The sequence below is a fragment of the Spodoptera frugiperda genome, chromosome 20 (assembly GCF_023101765.2).
Source record: "Spodoptera frugiperda isolate SF20-4 chromosome 20, AGI-APGP_CSIRO_Sfru_2.0, whole genome shotgun sequence".
NCBI lineage: Eukaryota > Metazoa > Arthropoda > Insecta > Lepidoptera > Noctuidae > Spodoptera > Spodoptera frugiperda.
The window spans coordinates 6718061-6745733 of NC_064231.1; the positions used below are offsets into that span (position 1 = coordinate 6718061).

Here is a 27673-nt window from a genome sequence, read left to right on the forward strand (position 1 = left end):
GCGGTGAGCTACCCGTTGCTCGCCGTCCGCAGGCCCGTACTTACGGTGGCCGGAGATCGTCCCGCGATCCCCGACGCCCGGAGTGTCTCTCGCGACAGCTGGGGCGTGAGGAGATTTGTTCTCTTTGAGCCCAGCCCTCGGTTGCGACAGTCGTTGCTGCCATTCCACCATGAGATCGCGCCGGAGCTCGTCCCGCCACACACTAATCTGGCGCGGCAGTGGAGTTTCACCCCGGCGACGCGCGTCGGCGCGCAAAGAGAAGACGCGCGCAAGCACCTTCGCCTCCAAATCCTACGGCGGGAGTCCGGCAAGGAGGTTGGCCGCCTCTCCGGAGATCGTGCGATATCCGCGGATCAATCAGATGGCCATGACCCTCTTCGACGTGAGCAGCGCCCGAGCTGGCCGCTGCATCAGGTTCGGCGCCTGGACATGGGCGCCGTAGAGGGCCATGGACCGCACGATCCCCGCGTACAACCTCCAGCAGGAGGCATTTGGCCCCCCGAGGTTGGGCAGGAGCCGCTTAAGCGCAGCCCCCGTCCGTTCCAACTTAGGAGCCAAACGTCGGAAGTGCAACTTGTGTTCCTACGATTCTGTAACAGCTCCATCTAATTTGTAAAGTGTTATAGCTACCTGTGGGCAAGGTGACGATCAGTGTAGCTTTGGCTCCCACAGTCCTTGGTTTCGTGGCTTCCATGGATAGCACAATACGGCCCAAGTCAAACAATTCAACCGGGATATTATTGGACACCTCTATTGTCACGACACTTCCGTCGCGCGTGGCTTTGAAGTGCTCCTTGTGATCTGTGAAAACGTAAGACATGTTAATGAAATGTTTTATAAGTTTTCAGTGTCAAAAAGTGCGTCTATGTTTACATTGAGCTGCTAGTGCTAGTTGTATTTTTATTTAAAGCATTGCTTGGTGAAGCAGTAGATAAGCGTTAACTATACGGCTAATTTACCTCCTTGCAGTTCTACAGACTCAACTCCATCGTAACCCTGTGTGAATCGTATTGGCTGAACAGTCAAGTCGCCGTTCAGATCATAGGTGCCGGTGTATATAGGTTTGTCGAATACTGGAGTAACATTGTCGTCTTTTATAATTTCCAGGGTGATGACGGCAGTCGCGGTGCTGCTTCTAGCAGTGGCTACTATCTGAAGGTAAATGAAGCTGTTCTGGTCTATGGTAGTCTGATCTAAGTCTTCCATTGACACTGAGACTGTGTTGCCGTCAACGCGGGCACTGAAGAATTCAGAATAATCTGGAACGTAATGCAATTATTCGGTGTTATGTTTTTGAAAACGCATTTTAAGTGACAGAATTAGTGAAATACTTCGTAAACTTACCATTCTCTACGAAGGTGGCGGATACAACGGAATCTTCGTAACCCTGACTGAGCAACAACGGCTGGAGACGAAGGATGTTGTCCTCAATCTTACCTTCATAGTGGGCACTTTCGAATTGCACGGGAACCACTGAAAGCAAAAGTACAAATAGGTGTTAAAAATCGATAATGTATATGCATATATAAATTACAATAGTAATAGAAAAGCTTTTTGTTGTAATTAATTGTATGCTTTTGCTTGAATAATGTATACTTCTTCGCTGCGTTCGTACGTATGTATAGTATGTTTGAGTATTTCAACCTCTATAATAGGGGACTCGTAACATGCGACAGTCAAATAGATGTTGCTGCATCATTACGTGCATTTTACGTTGCGTCAACATTGCACATCAAGGTAACGTTCCACGTCGACGATGCTATGACGTGGGTATATCCCCATGTGGACATGCCCTTATTCATTCTATGAAAGTTATTTATTATTTTTGGCCTTAACTTTGATTGTTCATAATTTAATATAAAAAGTATATCGATATTCCGGCCAAAAGAGATTAGTGACATTTTTTACGCTAGTGAGTTCTATACATATTCGGAATGAACGAAATATATCGCAAAAAATGTTACTTACTCTCCTTTGGCTGGAAAGTATAGATATGTTCCTTTGAAAAATTAAGCTTTTAAAGCAATTATTGTACCTTGAGGTAACTGTAAGATGACTGTTGCTGTAGCTCCGCTGGTAGATTCTCTTTCAGCTATTATTTCTAGGGCGATACTACTTTGTAAGAGAATATCTTCTTTGAGTGGTTCCAGTACTTCTATCTTAATCTGATTAACTTGATCTGGTAGTTCTACAAGCCTAAAATTGGTATTGTAAGCTGTAAATACATAAAAATAAATTATTGCCATGGTATTTTTTTAAACGATTCTCATTAACATTTAATCGGTATAATAGTTCAGTAGCACGTTTCATAATAATACTTACTTTCTCCAACGGAAAAATGTACGAGGTTATCATAACCATTTTGTAGAGATATAAATTCTTCTAGCTCCACTTTGCCATCCGTTGTGTAAATTCCATTGTATATAGTTTTAGAAAATACTGGTTCATCGGGAAGCAGATACTCTGGATTGCCTTTGATTGTAATTTTACCGCTTGTTGTATGTGTTTCTTGGCCCTCTGTACCATGGACATCCTAGCAAAAGAAAGTTAAGCGTAATGAACTATTTTGAAAAATAGAACACCTATGCGTGTTTTCTAAATCCATACTAGCTTTTTATCTCGTGTATATTATAATATTATATTATATTATATTAATCGTCTATATTTATTGATTCGGTTACATATGATACATAAAAATCCCGTTCCATTTGTAGTGACGTTAGTAAGTTTACGCATGAATATTTTTCGATAATAATTCTCACTTTAACTTGTTTGACGTGTAAAATTGTATGCAGAGATATGCGTTATTATACGCTTTAATATGTAATCTTTGCATACCATACCTTTGGGCTTTAGAAAGTAAAAACGTGTTGAATCACTATAGAAAACCGGAACCTATAGAAAATATAATAAAACTTACCGTAGCATAAATGGTTAATGTGATATCTTCCCGCAAATGTCTGATGAATGTTTTAGTAGTAACTATAGCTACGAATTCTTTAGTTCGATCTTTTGATAATTCAGCACTGTAAGTAATTTCGAAAAATTCATTTTCTTCAATTTCGAATATAATTTCTTTGTTTGTAAGGTCGACATCTCGGGCTATTAGTTCGGACAAGCAGCCAGTTACTTGATACCCTGGTGGTGTTGGTGCATCGAGGACGTAAGTGTAGTGATCCGTTTGTATAAACCTTGGAACGTGATTGTTCGTATCGAACAAATGTACCCTGAATTGCTGCAATTATACATTAACAATATCTAAGTAGGTAAGTAATAATAAGTCTTAACACTAATGTTGATATTATTGTGAACATTATTAAGTAAAGACATGTTATTCTAGTAACTTGTAGTAAATGTACCTATCATTATCTCAATTAATTTTTTTTCTAGTATTTTTGGGTTAAATCAGATCTAAGAGTATTTTTAGTGCTTTTACTAATTTAATCTAGGAATATTTTTAAAACTGGAACGCAATCGTTACATTTTGTTTCGATAACAAAATAAGGAATAGTTTAAGTAATCATTAAATATCCCTGAGTACGCTAGTTAATATTGATGACCATACAATATACCTAGTCCATTTTTCCAAAACTACTTCCATTCATACCTCATTAAAACCTTTTAACATCAAAATATTTTTATGAATTACTTACTTATTTTTTATGTTGTAATCATATTTATTTTTATATATTTTTTATATAAACCTTTGTCTTTGCTTGCAATGTCTACAAGATTTTGAAGATCCCACATACATTTTTTTTATATGTAATTTCAATGTAAAGAATTAACAGTTCTACAGTTTTATTACATGTATAGAAAAGTACGTGTACATTAATAAAAACCAACAATCAACTTACCTGAGTTTGTTCATTGCCATTAATGCACATGAAATTGACAGTGAAATATATTGATAATTCGACTTCGTGTTCCTCATATAGTGGGAACCTTTCATTGGTCTCCACCAGAAACCGAGAGTTCTCGAGTTCGAAGGTTACGGTAAAATACGGAGCCCAGTTAAGAAGGTTATCGAAAATGGGCTGTTTTATACCTAAAATAATAAAAAAAAAAACATATTTGGCAGGTGGTCCAAATCCATGGCATGCACGGTGTTCATAATCTAACGACGGTTGATTTTTATCTGAAGTCCTTTGTTTATATACAACGTGTAACAAAATACCCATATACATCAAGAAGCCCTGATGAATACAGGTTGAATAGAATCTCTACACAAAGTTTCAGCTCAAAATACGTTTAAAAAAAAATTAGTACCAAATACTTGGTGTCGCATAGTTCTTGATTTCAAATCATAAAAACGTGTCACAACACTACAGGGATCACTCGCTAATATTATGAAACATTTCTTCTGTCAAACTGATCGCCTAGTACCTGTCTACGTAATTTTGATTCACGCGCCGGCGCAATTTGAAAAATTCATAACTTGGTACCATGAAAACATGTGTTTAAAAAACCCTTCCCGTATCGTTTGTTATGTTATCTAGAAACCGTGCAATTGATATGTATACCCCCTTTGTGTTACACGTTGTATATGTAGTTTTTTGTAAAAATATTTAATTTGCATTCGATTTTTAGTGACTTATTATATGTATCGATAGTAAAATATTGTGTGTAAATATATTGTGTAATTCAATAACAAATTAGTCAAATGCAACACTTTTTCAAAATATTAAAAATCGATAATTTACTGCCAATTTCCCATGAATATTGTGTCATTACACTACCATAACATGAAAATTTAGTTAGTGTAGTTGTTATATCAATTTATGGAAGTGTGATCATACATTCGTATATTTCATGGAACTGAAGGCTGTCAATTAAAAAAAAACACTGTGTTTATTTTATATTAATGTTTATGCTATTTTGGGAACCATCAACGCTACGATCGACTCACCCTTACCTGTCCTACTATTATAATACTATCTATGGTCTCGGTAAGTGATTGACTGATGTAGAACTTACTAGTAACGCCTGTAGTTGTCAGATCGAAAACAATGCCTTCATGTACATCTTTGATATTTGTGGTTAATGTTTCTGCTTGGGATATTGAACATGCTGTAAAAGAAAAAAAAATCTATACTTACTAATATATAAAGCTGAAAAGTTTGTTTGTTTGAACGCGCTATTCTTTGACAAGTACTGGTTCGAACTTATCTAAAATTATTGTTTTAGATAGTCCATTAATAGAGGAAGGCTATGAAACATAACATAGTGGACTGATTTACAAAACTTCTTTTTTGTTCAAAAAATTTAAACTCGCCTGTTGGTCCTCTTTTCACCAGATTAAGATTGAATGACTGGATCCTAGGGAAACCGAGGGGAACTTTTAAAAATTACAGGGACTAACAGTTCGTTTTTTAATTTATTTTGTGAGTATTTTAAACCAGTCAATTTTATAAATAGTTTTGGAGTCGATCTAATGTTCTAACCAAAAGACGGTACAGAAAACTCTTGAAAATTATTTGTATTGATAAGAACTTTACACCTGGATGCGGTATATCGTTAGGGGTCCGTTGATGAAGTGGCATTATAGCTAAGGGAACTCCTCAATGGTGATCAGTACAGTAACGGTTAACAGTAGGTACCTTGTGTTTGGGCTTAACCTATAAAGATGATAATAACACTAAGGTGGGGTGTGGTTGTCACAAGGGATCTGATAATGAAGTAGTATGCCAGCTAAGGTAACTCCTCAATGGTTAATAATAGCTAATTCATGTTTGGGCTTGACAATTTTTTATTGATAAGAACTTTGCACCTGTATGTGAGCTATGAGTATTTTAGTCTGGAGGACCTATTATGGTCTGAAATAGCCTTGTACTGAACAAGAAAGAAAAATATTAAAACTGCGTTTAAAAAATCGACTTCAAAAGACTAAAAACAAACTAAAGCAAAAAAGGTAACTATTATTTGTATGAACTGAAAGTTTATCTACCTACTGATCCCGTTGGCGAGACACTCGTCACTGCCGAACAAAGGATCGAATTCCTTCCCAGGTAGGAAAAAATGTTATTGGACGTTTTCAGGTTTTTTTAATTACTAAGTATGGAGTTTGGAATTGCGCCTAGTATATGGCACTCGTATTAGATGGGACTTATAACAAAGCTGATAAAAAATGGGAGTAACATTAAGAAGGGGGATTCAGGGATCGGGGTTAAAGTGCGTAGTATCTACAAGTACACAATTATGTAGTATACAAAATTGTTCTATATTTTCAATGAAATCAGTTTTATCTAAAGTACTAACTTCAGCCCGCGCTTTGTCCGCGGTACCAAAGTGTAAAGTAGTCCACATAAGATTTAATCCGCCCCTAAAACGACCCACTGACCGATTTTTCTACAGTAGATATAGGCAATCTATATATCTCTGCCGAATTCTATCCAGGTTGGTTTTATGATGAAAGAGGAACAAACACATTTGTAATTTTGTGATATTAGTAGCCATTCAAATTGTCTTACCTTGTGCATCAACATATGGTTTAGTTCCGAAATATTCCATAAAAATAAGTAAAAATATTATAGTCCACCTGCGAAACCCCATTTTGCTACCTTTCTATACACATGTAGGTAACACTTAGATGACACGATACTTGAGAGAGAATATCATTCACAGAGTTATACTATATCATAATAGTTAGACCACACTCGCACAGGCCACTACCACATACGCAGACACAAGATTTTAATTTCTACAAAAAAAAAAAAAAAACAAATTCACCACCACCGATATCCGGCTTCTATATTTTTTATCAAAACGTCAGTTATGACAAAATCCTCACAAAGAACTGAATTTTGTGTTGATATTTATCAATGTATTGATGATGATTACAATATCAAACGATTCGTATCAGCACGGAAATAATGCGTGATAAGAACATAATTATACATGCCCTAAAATTTTTACCAAATTGTTCTATTATTCATAGATAGGTTCTTAATATATCGAATTCTTCTTACTAAGACTCGTCACCTCTTCTTTGAGTCTTAGAACCGAATTGGTGATCATAAATTGTGACGAATGTTTTAGTGTAGAACTTCGAAGATTAAAATATAAATGTTGATTACTCCTGACATACACATTTTATTCTCCACTATCTTTTGTTCGCAACTTCGCTCGCGTTTAGAAGTATTATTATTAATGGAATTTATAAAAATCCTTTAGGGGATGCCTACGTCGTAGTATCATTTATGCATTTAAAGTCTCAGCCTGATCGATTTGAAATTGACAAAGTTTCATACAAACTTTCATTTCCTATGATAGAATTGATCAACATCCTTTCTTAGCGGATGGCAACGTTATAACATCTACCTGCATGCCAAATTTCCGCCCGGTCTTATATTTATATATTAATATAGATATAAAATACCTATTGTTCTTTTTCTCAGCCGTATCACTCTTAAAAGAATGTTCGTGGTTAATAATATGATGAGTCCGAATCAGCTGCTGTAGCCCGTCACACGATGTTTCGCCATCGCTCCCGACTAGACGATATTTTAGTGCACTCATGCAAAGGCATGCCCGAAGTGGTCGTAACTTGATCCCATTGCATTATACACATATTATATTTCTGTAGTATTATTATTTATTGCTTAGGAGTCCGTGTTCTGTTGTTTTTAAATCAAAACAAAGTTTAAAATATTGTTTTCATTGTAAGCATTTATTTTTCTTGGCACTTGGATTTATAAACGAGAAAAGTTTTAGAAAAATATTCTATAACTGGTGTTGAAGTAGACTTTATGTCTAAGACATATTGTCGAACATAATTATTACCTTTGCATTACTTATCTTAAAAAAAATGTTGCTATCATTGAAATAAATGTTGTTGTCGGTAAGGATAAAGATTTCCATTTCTTATTAAGCTATGACGTGCCGAAATAATCGGATATTTTATCAGTTTTATCATATATGTATTAGGTATATTCTGATATGAGTATGCATGCTAAGGCAATAATAAACAAATAATTCATATATTGTCACATACTTATTAATAGATAGTAGAAAACGTTTTCGGGGAATTCCTGGAAAGAAAATGTCTGTGTTTCATAACTATAGTCACGCGGGTATTGGTGATAGTTACTCTTAATTATAATGCCATCCAGCATTAAGCTTGCCATTGTATGATTGTACATAAAGTGTTGAATAATTGAAGTTGCGGACAACGTAACAGGTTACCGCGGGTCCGGCACAAATCAGGAGAAGGAACGGGATGGTTTTTAGTCAGTAAGAGTCTGACACTCCCTTTCCCCTCACCCAAGGCGGGAGAAGTGATTGTAAGTATATATATTTCAGAATATAAGGATAGCCACTATGTACATGTCATATAAATGTGAATAAGAATGAGATTTTTATGACCTATCAGTCACATAAGTTTATCGCCTACTTAAATAGAGGTACTGAAACAGATGCTAACGCATATAAAATACTACTTTTTAATATGAGACGAGTCTGTTGTCAGGTTTGTCATACACCATGCATGCAATGAATAATCATGAACTATTGTAATTCGAACTCTGGAGTATCTAGTATTTTGGTAATTTCTAATAGAATAGGCCAATATCCTGAATATCCGCCAGAAAAATAATATTAACGCCGCGACAGACTTAGTTATAAAATATAGGTATACATCATAATAAAAATATTCACTTTTAAATCTCTAGTCGTCTTGACCTAGCCCCCTCGTCCGTGTAAAAATTGCCTCCCGGCGATGCTCGGTTGGCTATACGATAATATGTGTTATAGCTAGATCTGTGGCTGCCTTTATTATTGTTATGTAGAAAGCTTCGAAATTTATGTGACGAGTTCAGCGAACTCATAATAAATGTGTCAACAACCGGAACTGTTTTTGAAACGTTACACAATAGGGTGTTATGTAGCGAAATTCCTTTTTTCCGTGGAACCAGAGAAATGGCACCAAGACCTTCATTTGTATTTATTGTTGTGCGTTTGTATTTTCAAGTTTCCGTCTTTGTGAAGAATTTAATTGTAAAGCTGAAGCAGTTATTATATGACGTTATTTTGTAGGTACTTCGCCAGTTTGATAGTGACGAGAGCAATAGCACAATGTCTAATGCTTAAAAAACGAGTTGATTGAAAAAGTAGGATAAATAACTCTGTAGGTATAATTATGAATGTATAATTAATATTGTCTGTATACAGAAAATTATCGACTATTTAGTTCAGTCTAATTCTTCATTAGGCCTCATTGTAATAATATTGACTTGATCAAAGGTCACGACTTCGAAATCAGTAACTTTGAACTTTTAATGACATGCCGTGAGGCAATTTTGTATGGTTTCCTGAATTGCCTTCCTTACCTTCAATATGATATCTAATTGATGAAAAGAGACGAAAAATACTTTTAATAGCTCTGTTATTTTCCTGGAATCCTTCAGGAACACTTTCTTAACGTATCTTCTTACAAAAACAGTAGATAGTAGGTATCTAATAAAAACAAATGTAAATAGGGACAGATTTATTTTAATTTTTCGTTTTATTGGCCAAGCCCCTTGAGGTTTTAGGGGAGTAAGAGGAAATGAGAGTATTTAGAAAGTTAAGCTTACTGTTACGGCTATTGTTAAAGTGATTTGTACAACAGAGGATCAACGGATTTTAGACTGTTCAGCAATAGAGATGTTGTGATTTATCATCATTAAACATGATTTAGTTATGTTTTTGACAAGAAAATTATTGCCTTTGTACTATCGAAACGTTTCAGAACTCGAGTTTGATACTACCTGGTAAAATTATATAAACCGTTCATTCGTGAAGATGTTTATTAGAATCGATTTTCATAAACATAACGGATCGCTGAAAACGGTAGTAATCAGCACCACTTTGTGTGTCATTTACAATATTGTATTCACAATGATAACAGTCAATAACATGTTGTCAGCTTATTATAAAATATGGTAATATTACACTAGTTTGACGATTAGAATTGTGTTAAGAGATGAGTGTGTCCCACAAAGGTATCTCCATCTAAGCCTGGGCCTATAGCGTCCCTAGAAAATCCCGCTTTCTTTTTGCAGCGTCGCATCGCATCCCTTAACTGATTTCGTCAACAAGACAACGCCCTCTACAATAACTATAGATTATAATTTAGCTACTATACAGTCGATTACACCATTAGTGAGAACTTATACTAAACTTTATTTGGCGTTGTGACTTATGGTAAAGAGACTTGCAGCAATCGTCGTAAGTATAGTCACGAACGGATCTACGCCAACATATATCTAAAACGTTAGGTAAAGACAGAGAGAGAAGAATAATTTGACTTGTCGTCATTATTTGGCATCAAAAGGGGCCTTTGGTGTCTACTTCGTATTCGGTTGTCAAATAAACTGAGTACCTAACTTGGGCTCCTGTTGACTCTGGCGCCGAGATTGTGAAAACAAAATCATTAGACAAAATGAGCTGTGGCGGTTTATTGTTTGTGTGTGTTACACAAATACAGTTGTTCATTCATGACGTCATGTCTTTTATCCTCGAAGGGATAGGTGCACATTACGGTACTTAATGCCACTATACAATAAGTCCCATGTAATAGGAAGTGAGCTTATTGCCATATACTGGACACAATTCTAGATTACTGAGAAATTTTCGAAAAACCGAAAACAGCCCCGTAATTCTTTGCCCGTCCCGGGAATCGAACTCGAGACCCGCGAGAGTCGCATTTGCTACCACTCGACCAATGAGGCAGGCAACCAAATACTATATGCACTGTAAAACTAGGCATTATAAAACAACATAATATCGTGCATTTTAATCTCTGAAGAATTGTGCTAGTTGAATAGTGGTAGTTATGTTATCACCATCAATAAAGGCTACTGTAAGTTGCTTGCTGAAATGCGGACCTGCAAAAGTACAAATCCGTCCAAACTCATGAATTTGTGTTTATTAACGTCTGTTATTATGTTAGATAAAGTAGGAGATAACGCATATCGCTTATTCATAGCCTTTATAAAATGCGAGGAAAGTACCTAAGGTGACTGTGGAAGGATTATTGTCGAGCAATGTTCTACATCTAGTCACAATGTAGGTCCTGTAGAAAATAGAGGCCCATAGGGACATAGAAGAACCAGTCTGCGCGATACTTAATGTCAGAGTCTGAGATTTATGGTGGCAAACGTTTTACCACGACGAAAAGAAGGAAAACCTTTGTATCTTCTTACATACGAGTACAAGCCTGAATACTAGCATTTAGCTTTGGGAAATTGGTAGAGCTGAACTTTTATAACATCAACCTTTTTCTTTTTATCTAATCAGTCACCGTTCATTGGCTTAAGCTTGTTCTCTGAACGAACACATAATAATTATGTGTTGTTCGAAGTTAAAGAACTATACTATATTATCACAAAAATCGCACCTCTTTAAAGTTCCTTTCATTTTTCTTTTTATCTAATGAGTCACCTTTCATTGTCTTAAGCTTGTTCTCTGAACGAACATATAATATGTGTTGTTCGAAGTTAAAGAACTATATCATAGTTCTATAATAAATGATATAGTTCTTTAACTTTGAACAACATGAATAAGGATGTGATTTGAGCATCTGCAGAAAAAATTAAATAGTAAGTAAATCACAAGGGTTTTGACGTCATATTAACACCAGTGGCACTCTTTATCTGGTAGAACTAGATTGTTTTCCTCCTCAATTCCTGTTCATACATGGCCATGTTTCTTACATTGTTTAACTGCTATATTGACTGGTAATGTTTGCAATGTCACAGCGTAGAAGCCTTATATTATAGGTAACATAGAATAAAGTTTTCTAAAATACTAGGTAATAGAATGTACAATGTGACAGTGATTAGTATTGATTGCGATGTTTCATTGTTTTCAAACTACGCGTAGGCGTTCGAACGAGCTATTGGAACCTAGTAATTGTTCGTAAAATCCACGGAATTTAGCGCTTCGTTGTGTTAAAACAAAGTTGGTATCTAGGTTTAAAACTATTGTGAAAGCAATTTATACCCAAAATATCAGGTTGTACATAATTTCATTATAATTTGAATAAGAGATCAACATAACTGATAAAATGTTCAGATTATTTTTTACAGTGAAGCGAGACTATCGTTATCCCTTAGTTAAACCAAGTTCAATAAACTTGGTTTTAAACGATATCGTTCATCCGTTGATGTATAATCCATAATTTAATTATATAAAATGAATTTCTGTTCCTTAGTCTCGTTAAAACTCGAAAATGGCTGAACTAATTTGGCAAATTATGGTCCTCAATTATTTGCTTAGAAGCCCAGGGAAGGTTTAAATTAAAGGTGAGAAATCAAATATTGAGGCGGGTCAGCTAGTTTAAATATATTTTTGATCATGTTCATCATGTATATACCCAATGAAAAAGCATTGTAAAATTTACTATGAAGTGATAAATAAATGATTAAAAATGTGCTTAGAAACGATCCCAAAAATATTGATCCTTTTCAGTTTAACGTTTCTCAGAGAATCTAAAAATATTATTCACAGAAAATAAATTGTCAAGTTTGTTAGTATTATGTTTGTTTACTTGTACACATTTTATTAAAAGATACGAACATCAAAACGCCTACAAATAGTTGATTTGACAACACCAAAGATAAGTTTTCAAAGAAATTATTCTTTCAATAAGTTTTCATTCCAAGCCGCCAGGCTGCTTTCTTCGTCCTCAGACTCCTCGTACCGAGATCAATTAGACCAAGCCATGCCAACGTTAATGCGTTGAATTGATATGAAATGAAATTATTTTATTAAAGATACATTTCGATATATTGTTGAACATGAGATGGTTGACTTAAGTATACGTAAGTAGACTTATGATTAGTGCAATCTGCCCAAGACGTCGAGCCATGATTTAAAATTTTGAATTGAACTCGTGGTAATTCCCGTGCATCGACACTGTTAAAAATGTAGATAAACACTAGATTTATATAATACATATTTCGTTATGTCATCACCAGTTATCAGGGTAATTGATATAAGGTCATACTTTTGGTATACAAATTTTTTATTTCCAAGAAATCTAAAGTATTAATGTTATCTAGGTTTGTACCTAGGTAATTTCCGATGCTTAGTCTAGAATTGTTTTAATGTCAAAGTCGAAATCAAAGCATTTATTTCAATTAATCCTTAATTAGGCACTTTTGAAACGTCAAATTGAATTCTCCGCCAGTCTGTCTATCAGTGAAGCTAGGTACTCTTTCCAGAGTGTAGCTTCGAATTGAGAATAAAAACCAGCCAAGTGCGAGTCGGACTCGCTCATGAAGGGTTCCGTAACAGCAAGTAGATGATATAATATAAAAGTTGTAAAATAACTTGGTTTTACATAGTGTTTGTATGAACGACAAAGTTATATTTGCGGTTTTTGAAAATGTTTTATTTGTTAAAAACTAATAATGATATCTCGTTCAAACCAATTTTCGTTGTTAGTTTCCATTGAAATCTACAGCATATATTTTTTTCAGTTTTCTCACTCTCTTATTTTAAAACTTAGAGGGGGGGGGGGGACACATTTTTCCACTTTGGAAACGTCTAACTTTCACACGGTTGATTTTGACGAAAAGTGGTTTTAAAAACCTTCATGTCTTTTTTAAAGACCTATCCATAGACACCCATCACAGATATGTAAGCTGAAAAATTTTTTTTTTGAGTCAGTTCCATGTATGGAGTTCCCCCTTTAATTTTAAAATTTATTAATTTTTATTCAAAATTCTAATAGCGGTTACCGAAATACACCATCTTACAAAGTTTCAACTATGTAGGCCCAACAGTTTCGGAAATAAATGGCTGTGACATACGGACGGACGGACGGACGGACGGACGAACGGACGGACGGACAGACAGACATGACGAATCTATAAGGGTTCCGTTTTTTGCCATTTGGCTACGGAACCCTAAAAACGACCAAGAAATTCTATCGTTACAAAAAAAAATATGTTTTTTATATCTATACATTTTGTTCTTAGTGAGTTTCGCTTGTTATATTTAATTATTACATTCGACAAACAGGCTTCCGTTCAAGAAAGTTCACTATAGCCCCAGAATACAAACAAAAGAAAATTATATCAATACAGAGCACACAGTATTTTCTAAAAAAAAGGCACACGTGTTTATACAGGTATAAAGAAATCTGACGTATGCGGATCAAAAACCGAATATAATCAATGCTATCTATGTACATATATGTATCTAGATATGAATTGAAAGCCGTAGATTAAATATAAATGTTTTATTGCCACATATTTAAAAATACAATACTTTCTTGTAGAATACTAGTGAATCCTTAAAAGTCAATTCAGAGAAATGAGGGTACGTATAATAGAAGGTTCACGAGTAAAATATGATGTAGTGAGTTCAGTGCCAGGTATCAATCGTGGTGACGTCATGGTTCTGTTCCATGCTGTCTTGAGGTTTCCTATTTACTGATACATTCAATGCTAGCAGATGTTGTATCGGCAGTCGGGGTGACAGATTCACCATACTCGCCCACTGTCCAGCGCAAAGTTCAGGGAATTTTAGCTTTTTAAGAAAATGCCCCTCAAGGTACCAGGGCGAGACGCACGTCGGAGAGTAGTCCCATATTTTCATCTCATTTAGACGTACCCAGCTGGAAATAAATATAAAGTTTGGTTTATTGTAGTTGTAATTTAATTATAGGGCATTGAATTATAAAAATAAATAAACGCATGGGTTGTTTCGTTTCTTTGTTATCACTTTCAAACTAATGTCTTTAACAATGACACATTAAATATTTTGATATTAATTCTATGTAATTTTAGATACTAAATATCTCGTGACGAAGTATCAAAAAGATAATAATTCTAATCGAAGTACTTATTGTAAAAATATCCTATCTGATCATCACGATTAGATAGATTTGATTTGATCGTTATTTTATTTGATAAATATATTTGAAATATGACTAGCTTCTTGTCTTTGACTCTGGTCGTGACTCAGTTAGAAAAAAATACTAAGGTACAGATGGATAATAAAACAATGACATCAATGTTCTAAAATTTTTTGTAAATTTTGTCTAAATGTCATGTGAGCGGTATTTAATTTCGATTTAGTTATAAAATGGTAACAAACAGAATTCCATTACATTTATAACATTATTGAATTAAATGATTTATTTATTGATAAAATCATAGCCATTGAATCAATTAAACGGCAATTGCTATAATATCATTAGAATTATGATTAGAAAACAGGAGAGTTGTTTTAGAAATTAATTAGTCTATCTGGCGTGATCTATTGATATAGAATTTATTAGGTAAACTTGATTAGTAGGAAATCATTTATCACTTAATTTACTAAGCATTAGTTTAGTTGTATGTTATCAATATTAGAATAAAATGAATAGAAAGCCGAAGTCGTTTAAAATTCTAGTACAAAACGCCAGATATTTACTTGGAAACGTTATCCGTTTTTCGCTTTACGCCACATGTATTAGTACCTATTCCTTTCCATTCCACGCTCCATATTGCTTATTATTTCACAGGCGGTTTTGCTTAAGGCGTACTGAAGTGCACTGCACACATGTGCAGACTTGTGTACGATCTATAGATATGTTCCTAGTCTAGTTATGCAGCGGAAATGGACTTTGCGACCTGCATCTGGAGATAATGTCATTTGCATTTAAAATGCGAGTTACTTACGCTGAAATATACAATGCATGGCAGTCGCAGTGCCACGGGTTACCGGATAGCTTTACGATCGCAAGTTTGGGCATATAATCCAACGTACGCGACGGCAGTGAAGGAAACATGTTGTTATCTAAATGCCTGGAACAGAATTTTGTTTATTTAAGAGGAAATATTGAGAATTAAAGAAGATACTAAGTCTGTTTTCTACCTAACTCAAAGGGAGACAGGTATAGAATGATTTCATAGAAACATCATAAATCAAAATTTAAACACCTAGTGCTCGTTCTTACGATGTACTGTTTGTATTTTATCATATATTGAACATTATAGTAAAGATTAGGTATACCTCTACTTCCGTAAATTAGATACTCACAGGGTAGTGAGATTTTTCAGTGTCGAGAACGTTTTGAAGTGAACTTCGAACAACTTATTTTCAGACAACAACAGCGAGGTGAGATTTTCCAACCCGAGGAAAGTGGTGACGTTTAAAAATCTCAGTTTATTCTTCGACAAGTCCAATTTTTCCAGGTTAGTGTTATTGGAAAATGTGTAATCTGGAAGTTCCGTTAAAGCGTTGTCCTTCAAATCCAGTGTTCGTAAGAGCTTGAGATTTTCAAATTCCACACCCGTTAGCTGGAAATTTTCCACGAATTATAGAGCTACATCATTTTCTGCAATATTTAATGGATTTTGTCTGTTTGGTTAGTGGAAATGTTGCACAATTTTGGGAAATTGTTAATTAAAGCAAGTGATTGTTCATGATTGGAACTGTTTGTTTATCGTCGGTGAATGACAATAGGCCCACCCCTATTGCACGGGACTCATAACATAAGTACTGAAAAGTGAGTATCATATGTAAAATATGTACCTTGGGCTATAGGTATTATATTTTAATCTAATAGATCATAAACTTACACTCATTAAGTTATTGCTGGATAAATCCAAGAAGGTTAAACAATCCACGTTTTGAAACAGACGAGTGGGAATGCTTTGTAACTTATTTCGTTCCAAGAGTAAAGTTTCCAAGGCTTGGAGGCTCTCAAAAGCATTTTCACTTATATTACATATTTTATTGTCGGACAGTTTTAATATCTGAAGTGTTTTCAATGAAAAAGTTCCGTTTTCGATTCGCTGAATTTTATTTTTAGACAGATCTAATATTTGCAGAGAATCGAGACCCACAAAACTGTCTGAAGGCATATACACGATGTGATTGTTAGAAATATCGATGGTTTCTAAAAATGAATTATTCGCAAACATTTTCTCCGACAAAGAGTATAAAAAGTTATTTGAGAGGTCCACGTGGAACAGTTTCTTTGTTGATCTGAATGCTTGACTATCAATTTCTTCCAGGTAATTCCTTTGAAGCCTCCTGTAAACAGATTTCTTTAAACATCCGCCTTATAAAAATTTCAAAAACTGTGTGTTTAGGCTGGTACAGATAAGAACATCAACCTAAAAATATATTTTCGACTTTAATATAAAACAATAAAGTCAAAATCGATTTTGTCAGTTGCCCAGTGTAGAACTGTTGGGTTAAACATGTATGTACCAAAGTGACAAAAAATAATGATTACGACTATCTACTTCGTTCCGCCTTGAATTATATTAGATATGCAATATTACGTGTATGTATAGGAACTACTTATCTAAGATAACACGTAATTTCTTTGATAACAATAGGATGTTATTTATTTTACTTAACTCATTATTTTTTCTTTATTTTAGTTTTAATTTGGCTTTTATTCCTTTTTATAGATACTGAACATCGTGAACTTAAAAATACCTATTTTTAAGTTCATCGTTTAAAACATCGTGAACTTAAAAATACCTATTTTTAAGTTCACGATGGTAAGCAAGCACGGTTAACGGTGAGGCCGTGGCCGATCACTCCGGTCGAGCCGGCCCATTCGTCTATGTCTGATTACTTATATTATAATTACTCACAAGATCCTCAGATTGACAAGTGAATCGAAAATCCCAGCTGGCAGGTATTCAACACGGTTGTCGAACATGTCTAGTTCAGCTAGCGACCGCATTCCTTTAAACGTCGTCTTGTGCAGAGTCCGCAGTTTATTAGTGCCCAAGTCACTGGAAATGATTAACGTGGATTCATGATGATCTTGCTGTAATTCAGTGAACCATGAAGTACTAGACCAAGGGTGGCCCTACAAGGGCCATGTTGTCTCTCTTGACATTCAAAAACTGCTGATTCTGTATAAAATCTCATTTGAATTAATGGTTTTTCATTGGTTATTTAATGGAAGACTTTTGTGTAGGTAGAGGTAAGTAAGCACATTTTTAATGAGATATATTTTTAAATGCCAATTAAAAACCTTATAGTAACATTATGTAAGTAATATATGATGAAGTGCATCATGTAAATAAATTCAACTAATTATAATTTGTTGGACATTTGACGATTGTATTATTGTGATAAAGTATAAATTGCTTGAAAACTGGAAAGTATTTACCTAGATAAAAAAAAATACTTGGGTATCAAAATTGTGATAGGACTTGATAATGTATAAATGTACATTATCAAGAAAATTTGATTTCGATATTTTTTTTTTGTTAGTTAGAAATTAAAATTGAACTATAAATCCTTTCACAAGTTCTAAACAATCGTTGACGGTAACACTTTAAAATTGATAAAATTGCAACAACAAAAATCTGGTTTAAACAGGCATAAAGATAAAAAAAATATTATCATCAATGATATCTAAAAACACACCACCTATCCTAATTTAATATCTATTGTTTTGAAAATAGAGCTCTCATTCCAATAAAATGATAAGTAGGCTACCGAAAATAATCAAAATTCTAAAGGATCGAATTAAATAAAACCATTTGTAGAACGCGGTTTTCAGTTAACCGTATTAACCTATTATTAGATTTCACTTGGAAACTTTTAATGGGTGGCAGACATAAAAGTACAAACTAGGCGTCAGGTTGAGAATCAAATATTGAGTTATTAATAGACACAAGGATTATCAATAACTTTTAAATTAATAAATACGATAGGTTTTCTCTATCTCTTATGACTTCTCCCGGCTTAAGGGAAAGGGGGTGTCAGTTTCTTATTAACAAAAACCACCCTGTTTCTACTCCTACTTTTCGAGCCGGAGCTCCAATAAACCTGCTAGGTAGTCCGCAGATCCGGGTCAGGCATCAGCCCTACTGGGTTTCATCTGTGGTGGTCTGATGGGTTGTCGAGCCGCGCGCCGAACGCGACGTGCCGCACGCTCGGTTCTGGTTCTGGTCGGGCACCGAGCAAAAAGGTACCACCAAACTTTCCTTTATTGAAAACAACGAATTCTGCTTCTTCCAATTAAAACGTTAATCTCTAAAAGTTGATTCATTTTGCATTTGATAGCCCTAATCTATATACTTATGAATGCGACAAAAGGTCTTTAAAGCTATTGATAAGCTAATCTTTCAGATACAATGCTTCGAAAAAGAACCGTCACGTAATTAAAATATTTGGTGCAACATTATGTACTTTTACATACCTACACGGAATTTTGAATTTAAAAGCCAACATGTTATCCAAAAGGTATTTATGGGTATTTATGTCTGTTGATTATGATACATTAATCGCAAATATGAAAATAATCGGACTATATTTTTTATATTAGAGTATCTATTTTATAAAATGTTATTCTAAACATGTTATATTATTATGTAACGTTATAATGTCTGTTTATATTTAGCACTATTATTCTAAATATATTACCTGCATTTAAAAATAATGCACCACTTTGTATACATTGCTATTTACATTGACAATACAGAGTATTAACCAGATATGCCTCAACATTGTTTCTCAATATTCGCCTTTAAAACCAACTGAATAAGAATGATATTTCTTTGTGTATTGTACTGAACAGCCCTTAGTACGTGTTACGACGTAAATATTTCTATTAAGTTTATTTTACAGGTGATGTGACAACTAAAGCCGTATGTACGGGGATAATAGAAATTCTTATGCATATGAATAAACCAAGAGTATCAATCTGGGACAATAAGGTAGTACTTATCCTATTATTTAATGCCATCTGGTAGATTATATTATTTTTTATTTTCTTACAAAAATAATTATTCGACGATACATTGATTTAAAATATCGTGTGACGTCACGATTTACTACATTTTATAGGGTAACAAAACGTAACAACCCACTGTCACTCCTAAACTTAACTCCGTTTTATTTAAGTATTGTTTATGTTTATGAATGCCTTTTTTGAGGGCAGTAAATCATCCAATGACTTCTCCCTCGGTGAAGTGAGAGAGCGAAGAGAGAGTGTCTGACTCTTACTGACTAAAAACCACTCCGTGCCAACTCCTGCTTTTCGAGCCGGAGTCCCGGTAAACCTGCTAGGTCGTCCGCAGCCCTGGTTACTGCTGAATGCCTACCTCAATGACTTCTAGATCACCTTTAGATAACATGTAAAATATTAGACTAAAATGTATGAATGTTTAAACGACTCGCTATTCAAAGAACCAACACTTTATTTATATTAGGAACACTGAAGCCACACAGGGGTTTTTATTTTGGAGCAAAATCGTCTACATTGAACAAGCATAATAATGACAATACCTAAAAAGTCTTATAAACTAGAGAGATGGTTTTAATTTTCTTTTTGTCACGACTTACAGTTTTTTTTTAACATTTAGAACACTTTCTGTCTCCTAAGTCCACTTTTTACCGCTTGATTGACGGCGGTAAACCAGACTACTTTTTTCGAAAAATAAGATTACTTGAGATAAGTGTAACCTATTCTGCTTTCCTAGGTTATCTTGACGTAAATGGTGAGATAAAAGTAATTTGAATTAAGATTGCTTAATCGATCATGATTATTAGGTGAAGATATTTATCATGAATTGGTAAGTAGTACTGTGTATTTTTTTTTTTGTAATATCTAAAGAAAAAGTCAAGTTCTAGGAACTAAAGATAACGCATTAAAAGTGTTTATATCAGATAATTTGATAGAAAAAAGGTAAATGCGAGAAGAAGAACTTACATTTCGACATCATTATAGGTATATATGTTAAAATCAAAGGATTAAAGGAAAATCAACCTTACTAAATAAAACGTAACTTACATATTAACTAAGTCGGCGGGAACGATCAGATCTGGCGTGAGCGTGGTGAAACCTGCCCTCCAGCAATTAAGTGACCGTCGCGCAGAATCGCATCGGCAAGCACTTTTCGCACATTGCCTCCACCGAGATTGGCCGAAGCTTATAGTCCAGGCTGTAAAACCAATCGAATATTCCCACTTTAGGAAATCTCCAATTACATTTCGTCTATCCTCAACTTTACGTTCCATTTTAACTGCTTTATTGATTGAATTTGTGGTGGGTTTTTGTAGTTTTATACTATTATATTTTTATTTATTTTTATTGGTATCGTAGAGTCCACAATGTTCTTGTATCAGATCGATAACTATTAGCACATCTAATGAAGCTATTACTCGTAATAGTAACAACAGACAGCCGCTGCCTACCCAATTACAATATGAATTCTTAGTAAGGACAATACTCACCCCCTATCACATGGGACTTATAACACAAATAGTGAAAAGTGGGTGTGCTATGTATAGCGGCATTGTGTGTTGTAATGTACACCTCTGCCTACCTCTTCGGGGATAAAAGGTTGCTTAGTAAAGATAATATTTTTAGTGATTTTTAAATTTCGAATTCCAGTAACGCTATAGGTCAATCAGTTTATACTTTTTAAAGATTGTTTTTAAAGCTCAATTATATTATTAACGGCCAGTTTCAAAAACCCATCTACGTATAGCTTACTTTTAAAGGTCTTAAGGAATTATTTGTTCCTACAAAGTTTCGTCCCTTAGTTAACTTTTAAAGCAATTAATCTTAATATCATAGCGCACTTTAATTCAAGTTTTCATATTCCACGTGTAGTAAAGTGGTGTCTCCTTTAACCCTCGGGATTTACTGAATTATGTACGGATTTACTCGTGTTTTTAATTAACGTCGGTTTGCTTTCAGTATTTAAGGAAAACGTTACTATTTTTAAACAGCTGTTTGTTGTAAAAGCACAGTTTTAATATATACTTAAGGTATAAAGATGAAGAGTTAATATGTTTGTTTTTTTTAATGTTTAATGGGGCGACGTTTGGCCGCTATCTCGCCTGATGGTAAGTGATGATGCGGCCTACGATGGAGCACGTCTGCCCATAAACAACCTATTCACTCGGGCTTTGAAGACACCCAGGTTTTACCCATCAGGAAACACAGACTCCGGCAAGGAGTTCCACTCCCTAGCAGTTGTTTGTTTGAACGTGTTATTCTTAGGAAATACTGGTTCGATTAAAAAAATCTTTTGTGTTGGTTGGGTAGTCCATTTATCGGGGAAGGTTTATGGGCTAAAACATCCCGCTTCGATGAATAAGAGACGAGGAGCTGGTGAAACCGCGCGGCAGTAGCTGTATAATATTAATTTATTACTATATGTATAATACTATAATATGTATATAAGTATATAAGGTGTTCTAAAATTATTTCCCACGACTTTAATGAGAGGTAGTGTTGTGTTCTCAGACTCTATAAAGTACTTCCCAAATACGCACGATGCGTCACTTCTTCATAGGAAGCGATTGACAGCGACAGAGACAGCGAAAAATATAGCTCTTTTATAACAAACGTAAACGTAGACATTTTTGTATGAAAAAAAAAATACTCATAATCCATAATTTATATTTACTATTGTAATCTTCAAACACAACATTGCCTCCCATTAAAGCCGTGCATTCGAATCCAATGCGTTATCTTTATAATTTCTTTTATACCCAAGTCTCTTTGAATAATCTTCACGAAATACTTAAAGTATTATGATTACCGTTAACGGATTTTAGGTAGGACTCACTGACGATAACGCGATAATTATGGACATTGTACAGAAAAATGTACCTGATGTAGCACTTAGTGTTATCTCATAGTTATCCAAATCTACTACACACATAACGTGTTTGTCATTTTATCATTACTTATTTGACAAGACATCTTTTTATCATAAACTATTGGAAAGTAAGGTATTATGTCATTTCATTAAAGTTTCTGATTTATTTCAGCTATTACGTTCAATAACAAAAACCTCTTGCGCAATGCGATTTTTCTTAATTATAACAACTGTTGAAAGACTATTGATCTAGGTGTTTTTTTTTCGATATTGAGTTATATTCGGTATTTTATGCGATATTCGGAATATGTGAAAAAAATTACGCTTAGATCAATTAGCCTTTCAACCGTCGATAAACAAACAGTATTTTAAGACACAATTACTGCAAAAGTTTAACTACCTATCTCACGACCATTTCGACCTTGTTAGTAATACTTAAGCCATAACATATAAAATCTCAGGTGTTCTTACTCGGTTGTTCAATGGCCCGTAACCGTCGATCCAGTTGTCGCCAATGCAGGTCCAGGTTGCAAGACCCTACCGGAGGAGGGGAGTCGATAGTTCGACTGCCTCTTGTGAACATATCGAAGACGTCACACGCGTTCAAAGTGCAGGGAGACTCGGCTGCCTGAAACACTGGTAATAAACCAAATGAGACTTACGAAGGGTAGGGTGCACGCTCTTGTAATTTTAATAGAAGGGACGAAGGACTAAAATGTGAGGTTTATTATTATGTACTTTGTATGTTAAGTATGTAGGAAGTCTAAGGAAGCGTAGCTAAAGATAGTTATAAAGATTTTTATTTTTAAAAATGATATAGTTTATATTCTATAGTATTAAATAGATGGAAGTGTTAAAACCAACACAATAAAAATAATATACATTCCTTCTGTTTGTTGGGCATATAATGAAGCTTAGTGTTGAATGAAATGTGACTAAATACATGAAAAATATTAACTTTTTGTGGTTTAGATTAGGTTATAAATACACATACATTTCTAAGGCTAAAATCTTCCACATCTCATTTTTGAAGAGATCCCGCGAGATCGGGAACTATGTGGTTAAAACCAAAAATTTGCCGGAAGTCACTATTCCACGCGAACGAAGTCGCGGGCAAAAGCTAGTATTAATTAAAACTACTAACCTAAAACTAATGTAATTATTGACACGTGACGTTTCAATTCCTTATAAATGGAATAAATCGAAGTCAGTTTAAATAAAGTTCAAAAACTTTAATTAAACTTCAATCATAAATCTGTTTTAATTTGTATTAGCTACATTGAATAAACACAAGCTTATGAATTTGCCTTTACATTAAGTTCTATAGTAAAATACTATTTAATTTACTTCAAAGTGGAGGAACTATACAAAATGCTACGAATATTTATTTCATGTCAAAATTTCGGTCAGAAAATACTGACGGAAACACACGAATAACCTTTATGCGAAAACCACTTTATAATTTCAGTGCATGAATATTAAACTGACTGCTGGATTGTTTCGGTAGCAAGAGCTTTGGTCCGATTGTCTGGTCGGAAAAATATTGTAGCATTTTTCGAATTTCGTACATTAGCATTAGATACGATACGTATTATGAATATTAGACAATGCTTTAAAGGTTTTGTTTGAAACCGATGTTTGAAGGTCATTTTAAACTTGCAAATGGGAAGTAAAACCAGAAAGTTTAAGCAATGGTGGCGCTGTCGTCGAAAATAGTCCGCAAGTAATTATTGATAACGCAGATCGGAGGACCGCTACTGAATATAAATTAACGTTCCAACATTGCCATTCTTGGGAAAAAGTCCCTTTAGAAGGCTGTCATTGCTAAAACGAATTTATTTTGCCAATGCGAAAATAATTTTCCGCTAGATTTCTTGCGATAGATATTCCACTGATAGCGATATCCTGATACCTACTGGTTTTATTAAATACGTTTATGTAAATCGTGTCCGTGGAGTAAGAATTTGTAAATAGATTGATAAACGAGGATTTTTTTGCGTGTCGAGAATTTTTGAGTTTGATTACTGATTGATTTTTGTTTCAGATATAGTTTGAATGATATGATGTCTTTACATCGTAAGTACTGTCGAAGTGAGTAGGTGTGCTCGAAAACGACAGATGGAGCCACTATAACCAAGAATCAAAACTATCAGTGTTTTCAAACAGAGATTAATACGTTTACTTAGGTTAGAACCCAATTAATTCTATCTCGAGATTATTAGTCTAAGTCAGCCTTGTGTGCTTGCGACCAAGTTTCCTTTGAAGCTGGGTTAAGATATATCAGTAGTGTACATAATATTCTCAATACGCTAACCGTCTATAGCAAATGTTTGCAGTCTTGATATTAGTTTGCTAGAATATGAACTTCTTTACATATGGATTGTTTCGATCAAGATTATTATGTATTATTATGTTTAATGTACAGCACTTGATAATAATTACAAAATATACTTCACGTACATTTTCTTTTGTAAGCACATAGAACTGTCGTAATGTCTTATACGTCTACATAATGATGTAACTATATCATAAGAACTAAACAGCGAGCCACTGGAACAATACGACGAAAGAGGTAGCAAACAAATATGAAAAGAAAAAGTACCGCCCGAGTAAACATTCATTCAAGAAGCCATCTTGTTAAACATAGTCAAGTGATGTAGAGCATCTTAACAAGATACATAAACTTTTACTTAATTAAAAACTCTTTTGATTAACAACTTAACTAGTGAAAGTGGTTCCCTGACCCTTTTTGCAAAGTTGACTCATAAACGAACAGTGATAGGGCCTATTTCGCATTATAATGGCAAAAATTCTAATCTTAAATGATGCTGTACAAAATATCCGAGGATGTACAGCGGATCGGTATTTTGAACTATATTTAGGCTTATTTTAGGGTTGTTTTTCAAACGATCACATTTCACTCCAGCTCCTTTGAAACGGGAACTTTCCGAGTTTACTATTTGATTTGCGATTTACATAGGTAATACACCTGATCGGTTTGATATGGGAGTAAACAAGAAGCATTTACTACCTATATCTTTGATGAAGTTTTTGAGATGACATAATTATGACGGTATTGGATAATAAGTATAAAATAATAATAATAAAAAGACACAACGTATAGTAAATTACAGACAGCTGCCATACTTGACACGTGTCGTATATTAAGAAAGTTTCTGCTAATAGATAAAAATTAAATCCTACCACATATGACAGAAAAAGAGAACGATATCTTACAAAATAATTTTATAATAATAAGCATGATGAAACAGATACCTAACTTTAAATTAAGATTTTTTTTGTAATTTTGGTTATTTTTTATAAATGGAAGCTGTGCTTTTTAAATATTCCTAATTAGCAAACCCGGCGAAATCCGTTTCGCTATCAATGATTTTCCCTGTTTTCCTGCTTTTTTCTTAAACTTTTTCCCGTATTTTCTTTGCTATAAACCTCACGGAGCTCGAGACCTTTCCAACGAATGCAAAACCGTGGAAATCGGTTCGTGCGTTTATTTTTATATTATAGAAGATTAATTATAATTGTTTACAAGATACCCTTGCCCTTGGATGTAATATTATCAGTGGTATATTTACTCAATAAATCTTTAGAGTAACGTTGTGTAAATTGGGAAAAAAGTGTATGAAATATAAAAGTCGTATATCAATGTTTGGAGGACATGTCATCACGCTTGGATGAAACGGAAGGCGTGTCAAAAACTATCGAGAGCGCGCCTAGCTTGTTTTTTTTTTCGTAAAAATATAGATAAATGAACGTGTCATACTGTATATTATTCAGTCAGAGTTCAGAAAACTTTTTTATAAAAATACACTTCTATTTTTAAAATATATTTAAAAGTCTTATTCTATTTTTCTCGTTTAATAGATATGGATAAAATGTTAAGTGAATCAATTTTGTTATTTTTATGCTTGTATGAAGAAGAGTCAATTCTATTAAAATAATGAATTAATTAAGCCAAGATTGAATTTAATAAGTTTCGTCGTGGCGTTTTATCATAATAAGTTCTTGAAATTATTAAAATCTTTTCTTGAAGTTACTAGCTTCTGCCAGGGGCTTTGCCCGCAGTCTTATGGGGTAAAGTGTCCGGTGTGTTATTCCAGACTATAATCTATCCCTTTTTTCAAATTTCATCCCAATCCCTTCAACCATTTTGACGTGATTGAGAAACAAACATATACACAAACTCAAAAACATTCGCATTTATAATATTATGTATGAGTAAGATTTAAATTATTGATAGCAATGCAATTATTGTGAAATCATACGAATATTGGTGTTACTAATTGGTGATTTAAACCAATTAATTCGCATTTCTTAATAAAATTTTAATTAACGTGTACATGACACAATTTTTTTATGCACAACTTTATTTATAATAAGGCGTGTTATTTTTTTTAAATCCAGTGTATAATAATGTACCGTTTGTATCTAATAAAAATAAAGATTAATGATTATTTGTTGAATAAACAATCTATTATGCACATTTAATCTATTATTTAAATAATTTAATCTTGTTAATTTTCAGATACTCAAACGCCACTCTATAAAACGCTCTCAAGAATAGTTCTGTTGCTACAAATTATTTGTAAAATGACAGAGATAACACGATATTTACGTACAACTTTAAATTGAGAAGCATTTCAGTATTCGGGTGTTAATTATAAAAATGAAATAAAAGATCAATAAATAAATACCTTTTAAATTGAGAAGAACTGCAATAAATGTTTGTAGCAATTTGATGTTCATTTTTATTCACGTGAAACGAGAGGGTGAAACAACTACAATGGAGTGACTTGCTTTAGTTTCACGTATTGCTGAAGCATAGTCCAGTTATTATGTTATATGGAACCATTTTTAACCGACTTCAAAAAGAAGGAGGTCCTCTATTTGACCTGTATGTATGTATGTTTATGCGAGATTATCTTATGATTGCACAAATCGATTTTGATGCGGTTTTCAGAAAAGATTTGAGATAGATTTTAGTCTATTTATTGACTTCAAAAAGAGGTGGTTGCTATCAGTTTTTTTAAATGTAGTTTGCTGAAAATTATTTACTGTTTGAATTTATAATATGACCTAAGTAC

At 34.1% G+C, this 27673-nt stretch overlaps 2 protein-coding genes across 52 annotated transcripts in view; both read right to left on the minus strand.

Annotated features, from left to right (window-relative positions):
- The window catches only part of LOC118280638 (uncharacterized), a 36785-nt gene extending 30009 nt beyond the window's left edge, over positions 1–6776 (minus strand). For 13 of the 50 annotated variants that reach the window (XM_050701626.1, XM_050701613.1, XM_050701623.1 and 10 more), the window contains exons 1-9: positions 6471–6772; positions 4978–5070; positions 3858–4048; positions 2921–3235; positions 2323–2533; positions 2036–2215; positions 1345–1473; positions 960–1259; positions 631–801 (exon numbers count right to left, since the gene is read on the minus strand). In XM_050701626.1, coding sequence (XP_050557583.1) covers positions 631–801; positions 960–1259; positions 1345–1473; positions 2036–2215; positions 2323–2533; positions 2921–3235; positions 3858–4048; positions 4978–5070; positions 6471–6552 — 1672 coding nt within the window. In that variant the 5' untranslated portion in view covers positions 6553–6772. Of the gene's footprint in view, positions 1–630; positions 802–959; positions 1260–1344; positions 1474–2035; positions 2216–2322; positions 2534–2920; positions 3236–3857; positions 4049–4977; positions 5071–6470 lie in introns of all 50 variants that reach the window. The other 37 variants (XM_050701644.1, XM_050701638.1, XM_050701642.1 and 34 more) reach the window with 8 other exon arrangements.
- Positions 6777–14212: 7436 nt separating this feature from the next.
- LOC118262084 (carboxypeptidase N subunit 2) lies at positions 14213–27442 on the minus strand. 2 transcript variants are annotated; one of them, XM_035573200.2, is made up of 8 exons: positions 27284–27442; positions 23043–23207; positions 20750–20900; positions 17592–17735; positions 16560–17016; positions 16018–16277; positions 15657–15782; positions 14213–14605 (listed from the first exon to the last, which is right to left on the minus strand). In XM_035573200.2, exons 1-8 carry the CDS (start codon positions 27333–27335, stop codon positions 14353–14355), a joined length of 1608 nt encoding a protein of 535 aa, XP_035429093.1. In that variant the 5' UTR covers positions 27336–27442; the 3' UTR covers positions 14213–14352. The 2 variants fall into 2 exon arrangements, with proteins under 2 accessions (XP_035429093.1, XP_035429094.1); XM_035573201.2 differs by lacking the exon at positions 15657–15782.
- Between the last annotated feature and the right edge of the window lie 231 nt (positions 27443–27673).

Coding starts and splice junctions, on each gene's coding strand:
- LOC118262084 (XM_035573200.2), bottom strand. CDS start 27,335: ATGAACATCAAATTGCTACAAACATTTATTGCAGTTCTTCTCAATTTA. Junction 23,208..27,283: donor AGTTCTTCTCAATTTAAAAG/GTATTTATTTAT, acceptor GTTTATTACCAG/TGTTTCAGGCAGCCGAGTCT. Junction 15,783..16,017: donor CTGAAAAATCTCACTACCCT/GTGAGTATCTAA, acceptor ATTCTGTTCCAG/GCATTTAGATAACAACATGT.